The sequence below is a fragment of the Sceloporus occidentalis genome, unplaced genomic scaffold, assembly GCF_023333645.1.
Source record: "Sceloporus occidentalis isolate IW3139 unplaced genomic scaffold, rSceOcc1.0.p SCAF_1, whole genome shotgun sequence".
Taxonomy (NCBI): Eukaryota; Metazoa; Chordata; class Lepidosauria; order Squamata; family Phrynosomatidae; genus Sceloporus; species Sceloporus occidentalis.
The window spans coordinates 49,350,317-49,360,774 of NW_028316981.1; the positions used below are offsets into that span (position 1 = coordinate 49,350,317).

Consider the following 10,458-nt stretch of genomic DNA (forward strand, 5'->3'; position numbering starts at 1 on the left):
CCTTAAGGAATTAACGGAATCACCATCTAATTATCAAACGTCTTGGCTCTGGGTGCTTAAAACCTGTACTTGAACCTTATTAATGCTTATCTATGAATGACTGCAATGACCCCACAAATTTTAGCACAGCATTGAAGCTGCCATGCCAAATGCATTTGGTTAACAGAAGAAACCGTTCTGACATTGCCTGTGGAAGGAAGAAACTTTTTGTCATCTATCTTGCTTGTGAAATCAAATAGATGTTTTATGGTCCTTGGTAGGTACAGGTTGCATGTCTTTCTCAGAAGAGGAAGAAAATCAAATCCTACTGTGATTTGATGTTCACTTTTCAAAAATGGAAAGCAGACACATCTGTTACTAGCCTTTGCCTCCACTTAGTAATGTATTGTAACAAAGCAAACTTTCACCCTAAAAGCAGTAAAGAAAAGCAGCCTGTGTCTCTACACCCTGAACTTTACACATCCAGTACTGTGCCAATGCAGGGATGCACAGGCCAGGGGATGTGGGAAGGGAGCAATAATAACTGGACACACATTCTCAGAGCTGCCTTCCTTCAGTTTCTGTGCAATGAGAAATAACCAAAAGTGGGCGGGGGAAGGGGGAAACAAAACTCTGAGTCACTTGGGATGGAGAATATGGGAAGAAAGAAGCTTCTTGAGAAACAGCGGGGTGGAGGGGCTGTTTAAATTCTTTGTGCATGTATGTGTTTGAAACCACTGCACATTTGGCTTCAAGGCAGACTGCAATGAAATCTAGTGGACTTTCACAATGTATGCAGCGTCGGTAGATGATACTGTGTGAACATAAACTTTGTGGGGAAAGATTATCACTGTACTCACCCTGTTTTTTCCATTTTTCTAACAGAAATCCCATGTGCTGTAATTATACAGTACACTCATGTAACAACAATATGCCTGTAACATCTAACACAAAGCTGTGATTTTGCTTCAAAAAGTATACACACAAAAGACATGTGTGCAGAGGGACTGAGATAATCATGCGGCTGTCTGAATTCTTCAGGGGGGGGGAACAAATCAAAAGTTGAACCCTTGTGAAGATTATATTCCTTCCTCACTCCTCCATTGTATGTAGACCTAGAAGTGCCCTTTCACTTTCTCCCCTATACTATGTTTCCTCTCACTCCAGTTGCCACAGAGAGAAGGGAATGACCAGACTAGGAGTCTGACTGTTTATCTGCATATGTTTACTGTTTACTAATACATTTACTGTTGCATGGCTAGGTTCTGTGTTTAAATAAATTTGGGATCTTCCAACATGTTGTTCATTTTTGTGCCTTGGACCAGTGAAGAGAGAATGAAGTTCTAAGACCTACACCTAATATCTTCTCAGCTACAGTTCGTAAGAGGAAATATCTCAGAGACTTTGAACAGGCCTTCAGTGTGCTAAATGACAAACTAAAGATATAGACAACTAGTTTCATATCCCCATAAGGCATGTTCCAGTAAACACAGTGTTAACACAGTAAGGCAGTATAAGTGTAAACTGACAGACTAGATCCAAACCTCATCCTAACCTACCACACAATGCTGTTGTGAAGATAAAATTAGGGAAAATTAGAATTATGCACGCTACCTTGAGCTCCTTGGTGAAAAGGCAGAACATAAACTATTCTTATTAAACAACAGGGGAAAAAAACATTCACACACAGTCACACATCGATTTGGCAAACAGAATCCAAATATAAAGATTAAATCCTCAAAGCTGAATGGAATTCGGACTAATTTTATTGATTCAGTCTACTCATGTCAAGGAGGCTCTCAGCAGTTTTGTAAAAGTGCACTGTTTGCAGTACAAAAGAAGTGAAGTACTGAAGAACTACCTAGAAATGGCTTTCATCATTAGAGCTCCAGTAGTTTCTGGAAGAAAATGATCACCTAGATCAGTGACTCCCTAACTGGGTGGCACACTCCCTCCCCAGGGGGCAGTGGGAAGATCCAGGGGGATGGTGAGGTAGAAAAGGGGCAGCAGGGGGAGAGAGAGAGGGGAAAGGGGGTGGCAGGGGGACCTTCAGTCAGGGTATTCGTGCACAAGAAGGACAAGGGGAACTAGCAGCCTTTAGGACCATGGTGGGCATGAAACTTCTTTTTAGGGTCCCTTAAAACCACAAGGCAGCCTCACTGATAATTTCATGTGGTGGTGTGTCCTGCTCTTTGCCTGCTGGCATGAGCTCACTCCCTTAGCTGCATCTTTCACTGGTGGTGGCAGTGGTGATGGCGGTTGGGAAACTCTTGTGAGGATTGGGCACAAGATATCACTTCTATGGCTTGGAGTGGCACCAATTTGGGACAGACTGACTGGAGTAAATAAAGCACATGGCAGTGCGGGGAAAGCAGTGGCAAAAAAGAACTTTCAGATTTGGGGTCCTGCTTAAGCTTTGTGAGTTTTGCTGAGATTTGGCTGGAAGGTTGGAGCAGCTCTGCTGTTCCGGTTTTCTTTCAGCAGACAGGGTGAAAGAGGTAACAGATGAAGCAATGTTTGTGCATGTATTGAGAGGGGGGGACACTTGGAGCTGTGTGGGGAAGACATGCCTCTGGTGAAAGAGAGGGAGGAATATCTGGGGTTGATTCTTGGAGAGCGTCCTTTATTTTGGAGGGCTCTTGTAGTTAAAATCTCTCCCTTTTCCCCATCTGTGCCAGTCTCCAGTCCAGGGCACGTGGCCTCTCTAAACCCCATAAATACACTGACTGTGTTCATCTCCATCCCAATGAAGAAGGACTGAGAGTCCTTCCTCACCAGGGAGGAGCCCTGGTAGTGCAGTGTTTAAATGCATGTATTATACCCACTCACTCACAAACCACAAGGTTGTGAGTCCAATCCCAGCCAGGGGCTCAGGGTTGACTCAGGCTTGCATCCTTCCGAGGTCACTTGTTATGGGCAACTAGCTTACACTTGCAAACTGTTTAGGGAGTGCTTAGGGCACTTATAAGCGGTATAGAAATGTACTTGCTATTGCTATTGTACAGGTCACCTTGGGAGCAGCAACTGAGCAGCTGGCCAAGCAGTGATTGAAAGGCCTTTTGTCCACACTGGCCTTTGCCACAAGGCTTGCATGGATGATAGGCTTCTTGGTTGCTGTTCAACCAGCTTGGTTGGTTGCTACTCCTAGGGTGACCAGATGTAAAAGGAGCAGTGACCAAGATTGGTTGTTTTGAATTTGCAGTAGAACAGTAGACCTAATATCAAGAAATACATATTGGGGGGGGGGGGGGGGGACACTAGGATCGTCAACCAAGATAACGGGGTGGTAGCTAGAAAAAGTTTTGGGGCCACTGATCTAGATATATTTAAGTTTGGATTCTGGTCTCTTTATAGTACAGATATTGCTTTTGTCACCTAAGCGGATTATCTCCCCAATGAAATGAATGGGGATAGTATATTCATGTTGATTCCACTGGCTGTCTTAGCTACTTTCACTACCATTAACCAGGATATCTTTCTGGTTTGCTTCTTTGAGATGGCATTTGGAAGTCCTGAATCCTTCTTAAAGTAGCAAGTTCAGAAGGTGTACTAGGAGAAACCTCTTCAATATCACAAGTATCTATACCTATTTACCATATGTGTAAAACTGCACAGAGGTAACCTGGAGTTTGGGAGTTCACGGCCACCAGCATGCTCAGCTCTGTATCTCCTTTCCAATAAATCCAAGGAAAGCATTGTGGTTCTTAATCATTGTCAGATCTCAGTAAATAGGCTATATTAGGGGAAACAAAATGAAGCTTAATCCAAACATAACAGAGCCAGCCCTGATCAGTCAAAAGGCACTCAAGAGATGAGAGAATAAGGTGATTTTCAACTCCCTTGAAAACTTGGGTTTGCAGTTTGAGTGTATTCCTGGAACCCCGATGCCCAGGTTTCAGTGGTGGCAAAGAGAGTATTTTCACATTTAAAGTTACTGTACCAATTATGCCAATCTGGAAGATATTTGGCCACAGTGTCACATGCATTAGTTACAGTCCATTTGGACCACTGTCATGCATTTCACATGAGGCTGCATCTGAAGAGTGTTCAGATGTTTCAGCTGGTCTAGAATGCTGTGGCCAGACTGCTGATCAGGTTATAGGGGGCATGTGACTGCCTTGTTATAACAACTCCGCAAGCTACTAGTCTATTTCTGGGTTCGGCTCAAAATGATGGTTATGCGCTATAAAGCTCTATGCAATTTATAATCTGGCTGTTCCAAAGATCATCTTCTTCCTCATCAGCCTATCCAGATTTTAAGGTCTCTGGGAGATGGTTTTCTCTGGAGCCCTAGCACACTCAGAGGCACATGTGGCGGAGATGTGCAGAAGGCTTTCTGGGTGGCCACTCAGGCCTAGAAATGCTGAGAGAGTTGGCCTCCTCTCTGTTGTCTTTCTGCCAGAAAGCCAAGATCTTTTTATTCCAACATATGTTTGACATCTAATCTGGGTTTTAGGTGAAAGATCCATTGTTTCTTTCTATTTGTTTGTTTTTAACTGTGGTTTATAAGGCTTTCTTCTATTTGCTGTTTGCACTGTGTTTATGTATCTGCTATCTTCACTGTATTTCCTGTTTTCCCTGTGTTTAATCGTGTGGGTTATTTGTTTTCTTTGTATCTGCTTTATGTGAATTTCACTCTTGTTAAGTGTTTTTAGCATAAAGGAAGAGAGAGGGAGAGAGAGAAAGGGAGAAGGATAGACATTTAATAAGTAAATAGTAGCCTAATGAGTCTTTTAATACTAGTAATTCTTTGGACATCCAACCTGCATGAGACATTAATTTCTGAATTGCTAAAAATGAACCATGAAGTGCACAGGTTCTACATCCAATGCCTGCATAGAATAACAGACTCTTTGGAAGGGGCCACAAGCGCCATCTAATCCAACTCTGATTGTCCTCTACAGAATCAGTACTGAGAAAAGTACAAAACATCACTCAGATACATATATCCAGGATTTATGGAGCAGTATTTTCCACCCAAAATTAGCTAGCCTTAGTCCCAAGACTAACAGACTACTATGTCAGAAAGAATGCCAAATACAACTGGTCATGAGACTCTGCTGTACATGTGTGAGAGAGTATTCTTTTCACCATCTCAGCCACACATTTGCTTTCTAATGGATGCTTAGCCACGTGTAAAACCTGCCTCTCGCTCTCCATCTAGTAGCAGCTATACTCATGGAACAGGATTATTGTCAAAAAGTGTCTGGTTGTAGCAGGTTTCCTACTCCCCCAACGTTCTTCTGATACTTAAGATGAAAATGTTCTTAAGGAAACAAGCATGCTGCTAAAATGGGTGAATGCCTATGAAGTCTAGCATCCTGTCCCAAGTCAGACAGGTCCAAAGGCAATTGTGTCACGACCTCCTACTTGGCCCCCAGTAAAAGGCATTGCGAAGCCACATCCTCTAAACAAGAAGCTATCCTTGATGGTCCTGCTGGTCATGATGGATTTGCCTAATAATTCCCTTTTAAAGTCACCGAAATCAGTTGCCATCACCACATCATGTGTCAGCAGACTCTATACAACAATGATTCACTGCACAAAGAAACACAAACGACTGCTCAGAGAACCTTTGCTGCAATTAATTTCATTTGGAGACCCTGGGTTGTAGTGTTGTGACAGGGAGCAGCTAATCTCTATTTACGTTTCCCAAACCATACATAACCCTGCAAATTGTTACTCACCTAGCCTTTAGCAGTCTTTTCTGTGAATGAAGACCAGCAGGTGCTTTTTGGCCATTCCTCAAGGGAAAGCTGCTCTGACACTTTTTCCACCTCTTTTCCAACTTCCCAAGAAAAATTCCTCTCTGCTGCTGATAACCAGAAAGGTGCTACTAACCTCCTAAAGTTGCAGGAAACTCAGTGCTTTGGTAGTAATACACCAGTTGCCGGGCCAGAAGCCTGCCCTGAAGCCTTGGTCCCCATTCCAGATCTGTGGGGGGCCAGCTGTCCTTGGTGGGTTAGGCAAACCTCTTCTGAACAAATCTTGCCAAGAAAACCCCAGGATAGGTTTTGCCTTGGGTCACCACCAAATGCATCTGAGGAAGTAGACTGAAGCCTAGGAAAGCTCATGCTGCCAATGTCTTTCCTTCCGTTAGTCTCATAGGTGCTACAATATGTCTCTGCGTACTGATGCTACAGACTAACATGGATATAGCTTTGAATTCTACCATAAGTCTGAAAGTACTTGGAGGCAAACAACCAATGGGAGCCCAGGTGGGCAGGAAGAAAGTGTTACTTAATAACTGGAACCTCCAGGTAGCTTAAGACTATTTTGCTCTCACTTAATGGTCATGGAGGGGGGGGGGGAGTACTGCACCATTGGGGAGAGGAGGAATGAATGGATGAATGAAATGTATTATGGTCAATGACCAGTACAATGGGGAGAGGATGGTGAAACCTTCCCTCCCCGGCTGCAATCCCCCATTGAAAATCGGCCTCCAAGTGGGGAAGAACTTCCCATCATTGCAGGCAGACATTCAGGGCTCTCCACCACAGTGGCTCACACACGCTGAATACCTCCCCAAACTAGAAATCCCAGGATCCCACAGGAGAGAGCCCTGACAGCTCAAGTGGTTGGAAGAGAGCCCAAAGGCCACCCAGTGACCACCATGAAAGCACCTCCACCCAGCCTCTGTTCAAAGACCTCCAGGCGGAGGAGGCGATGCTACCACCACTTTTTGGGGCAGCGTCACAGAGCTCTTTTACCGGCCGAAAGGTTCCTGCTGCTGCTGCTCACCTGGATCTTCCTCCTCTCGCAGGCGGGTCCGGTGCCTTGGACGACGCTGTCGAGGACGGTGACCAGCCGGGCGTCGGGGGCCACGAAGCAGGAGTTCCTGGCCACCCGGATGGCCTCCTCGATCTGGGCGAAGCGGAAGGCGCAGAGGGCCGAGGGCTGGGCTCCTGGGCGGCCCCCCGAGGGGGAAGATTTCTCGAAGACCCCGAAGAGCAGCTCCTGGGGCTCCGGGGAAGGAGGAGGAGGAGGAGGAGGGAGGCCCCCTTGGGAGCCCAAATGGAGGGCGGCTTGGGCCGGGAAGACCGACACCAAGCGGTTGAAGAGCTCCCCTCCGGCGCTGCTGCACTGGAGCCCCATCTGGATGTAGGACTCGGTGAGTTTCTTGGTCTCCCCGACGGGGAGGGAGGCGGCGGCGGCGGCGGCGCCTTCCTCCTTCTTCTCTCCCTCCTCCTCCTCCTCCTCCTCCTCTTCCTTGGCGTCCCCTAAGCAGATGCGGGCCAGGAGGCTCTGCGAGGGGCTCTCCTTCTCCCGGGCGTTGGCCTCGCTGTTCAGGGCCAGGTAGGCATAGGCGGGGCTCCGCCGTCGGGGCCAAGAGGAAGGGCCCCCCTTCTCCGTCGCCTTCCCCTTCTCCTTCTTCTCTGCGGAGGACGGAGGGCCTCTGCCGCTGCCCCGGTGGAGGAAGGCCCGGACGAAGCTGAGCTTGTGCCTCTCCTTGGCGCCCTGCTTGATCTTGAAGACGTTGTCGTCGGAGGGGTTGATGTCGAAGGTGAAGAGGCGCCCGGGGTCCCCGCCGCGGGCCTCCAGGCTCCGGATGGCGATCTCGGGGGTGTTCTCGAAGCGGTGGTCCTCCAGGCTGGCGTTGCGCGGGAAGAAGGGGCTGCCCAGGCCGGTGTAGGTGGCCGCCACCAGCAGACGGGTCCCCAGCCCTCCCCGGCGCCGCAGGAGCAGCCCCACCGTCGAGGCGTTGGCGTGGTTGGCGGCCACGTTCAGCATGCTGGGGAAGACGGTCACCGGGGCCTGGCTGCTCCCGCCGGCCCCCGGCCCCTCCATCTCCTCCTGCCCTGGGCCCGGGGGAAAGGCCACGGCCACCACCGAGATGTTGTCGAGGCTGCGGAGCTGGCAGAAGCCCTGGAAGAGCGAGCCGCAGACCACCAGCAGGCCCTGCTCGGGGTCCGGCTGCAGGAGCTTGTTGTAGTTGTCGGTGGGGCGCTTGGGGTGCTCGCAGGAGGCCTGGGGCAGCTGGGGCGCGTGGCAGAGCGGGCTGTCCGCCTCCGGACCCAGCGCCTCCCAGGCCTCCAGAGACAGGTTGGGCCCCGACAGCTGGAAGAGACGGTTCACCGAGGCCAGGTACACCTTGGCCGGCCCCAGGGCGAAGTTGTTGGTGGCCGTCGGGGAGAGGAAGCGGTGCTCCACCTCCAGCGCCCGGCAGCCCCCGGGGAAGCCCCACAGCAGCAGGGCGCCCACCAAGGGCCACCAGGGAGCCCCGGGCGGAGGGGCCAGCAGCCGAGCCCCATCAGCGCCCCGCCGCCGCTCCCCCGCAGCCCTCCTCCGGACGCCCATGCTGCCGACGCCGCTGCTGCCGCTGCTCCTGGCGCAGGTGATGCTGCTGCTGCTGCTGCTTCCTCTGCCTGCTCCTCCTCCTCCTCCTGGGCATGGGGACCGAGAGGGAAGCAGCTCTACCAGCAGCGCCCAGGGAAGAGGCCAGAGGGAGACCTGTGCCTCTCTCTCTCTCTCTCTCTCAATCTCGGCTCCTTCCTCAGTGACGCCTTCCAAAGGGAAGTCCCGCGCAGCCTTGGTGGCCAACCATCGCCTGTCCTCCTCTCTCTCTCTCTCTCTCTCTCTCTCTGTGTGTGTATGTTGTGTGTGTTCCTTGCTTTCCTCTCTGGACCGACGTCTCTGGAGTGGGGCGAAAGCTGCACCTCTGGAGGGGAAGCAGCGAGCGCCCTGCCCTCCTCCGTCTGACAGCTTCGCCTCCTTCCCTCCCTTTCCCCACCCACCCACTCTCTCTCTCTCTCTCTCTCTTGCTCCCCACTCTTTCCCCCCTTTTCCTCCACCCTCTCTCTCTCTCTCTCTCTCTTCCTCCTTCCTCTGTTCCCTTCCTCCTCTCTTTCTCCCCCTCTCTCTTCCCCTTCTTTCCCCTCTCTCTTTCTTGCCCCTTTCTTTTCCCACCACTCTATCTATCTGTCTATCTATCTAATTTCCCCTTTCTTTCCCATCCTCTCTCTCTCCTTCTTGCCCCGTCCCTCTTTGCCCCACCCTCCTCTCTCTCTCTTTCCCCTCTCTTTCCCACTCCCCCACTCTCTCTCTCTTTCCCCTTCACTCTTTCTTGACCCTTCTCTTTTCCTACCACCCCTTTATCTCTTTGTATCGCTTCCCCTTCTCTCTCCCCAGCCTTCTTTCCCTCTCTTCCCTCAGCCCTCCTCTCTCTCTCTCTCTCTCTCTCTCTCTTCCTTTCTTCCCCACTCTCTCTCTCTCTCTCTCTCTCTCTTCCTTTCTTCCCCACTCTCTCTCTCTCTCTCTCTCTCTCTTTCTCTGCCTAGGGACAAGCTGTTGCTCTCCGACTCCTCCGCGGTCCTTCTCTTTCTCTCTTTCTCTCTTCCCCACCCTCCTTCTCTCCTCTTCTCTTTAGGGTTTGTCATGTGAATACGATTAAAGCGGAGGCCGTTGCTTTTCTCCCCTCAAAAAGAGAGAGAGAGAGAGAGAGAAGGGCTGGGGGAGGCGAGGGCAGCCCCGAAAGACAAAGGCGCCGCTCTGGAGAGCCAGCCGCTTCTGGGCGAACAAATAACTCTTCTGTTGGCGGGGAAATCTTTCTGAGGAGTTATATATTTATTTATGAAGAAGGAGAAATGTTGGCAAGGACTGGCGGAGAGAAGAGCTTGGGCTGCCTCCACACTGGAGAGATACCCCGGTTTGGCACCGCTTTAACTTGTTGTCTGGCTGTTTGCTATGGAATTCTGGGAGTTGGAGTTTGTTATGGGGCCCAGAGCGGAGCGGAGCTCTGGGCCCCACAACAAACTCCAACTCCCAGAATTCCATAGCAAACAGCCAGACAACAAGTTAAAGCGGTACCAAACCGGAGTATCTCTCCAGTGTAGATGAAGCCCTGAAGTAGAAAATAGAGCCACCCATCCCTTCCTGGCCCCCACCCCTAGGGTTTCAACAAGGAAGGATAACAAAGTGGAGAAGGTCAGGCTGTCTGGGGTTTGGGGGGGTCAGGGATAATAAAGGAACAGGGCAAGCATGCCAAGCATGTCAGGGCAGGGAGGAGGGAGGGAGGCCTTGGCTCCCTCTGGGCCTCTGCCAGGCAGCACGGAGCTGGGGACTTTCTTCCTTCACAAACTACTGCAGTCCCAGCAAGAGGAGACTACTTTAGTCAGTTGACCATTCGTGACTCCACATGTAGCTCCAGCCTCTCCAGAGGAGGGTGACTAAAATGGTGAAGGGTCTGGAAACCATGCCCTGTGAGGAGAGACCTAAGGAGCTAGGTATGTTTAACCTGGAGAAGAGATGGCTAAGAGGTGATGAGATAGCCCCGTTTCAGTATTTGAATGGATGTCATGTTGACACCCCTGTCTTAACAAGACTACATGTGAAACAGATAGAGGAGTTCAAGTAGACCACAAGTTGAACATGAGTCAGCAGTGTGATGCAGCAGCTAAAAAGGCCAATGCAATTCTAGGCTGCATCAATAAAAGTAGAGTCTAGATCAAGGGAGGTAATAGTGCCACTCTATTCTGCTCT

General features: G+C 50.1%; 1 protein-coding gene across 1 annotated transcript in view; it reads right to left on the bottom strand.

Moving 5' to 3' along the window:
• Positions 1-8,277, bottom strand: part of PLXND1 (plexin D1) — a 222,509-nt gene extending 214,232 nt beyond the window's left edge. Inside the window, exon 1 of the mRNA XM_089512571.1 lies at positions 6,721-8,277. Within this exon, the coding sequence (XP_089368697.1) occupies positions 6,721-8,277 (1,557 nt within the window). The remainder of the gene's footprint in view (positions 1-6,720) is intronic.
• Positions 8,278-10,458: the final 2,181 nt, after the last annotated feature.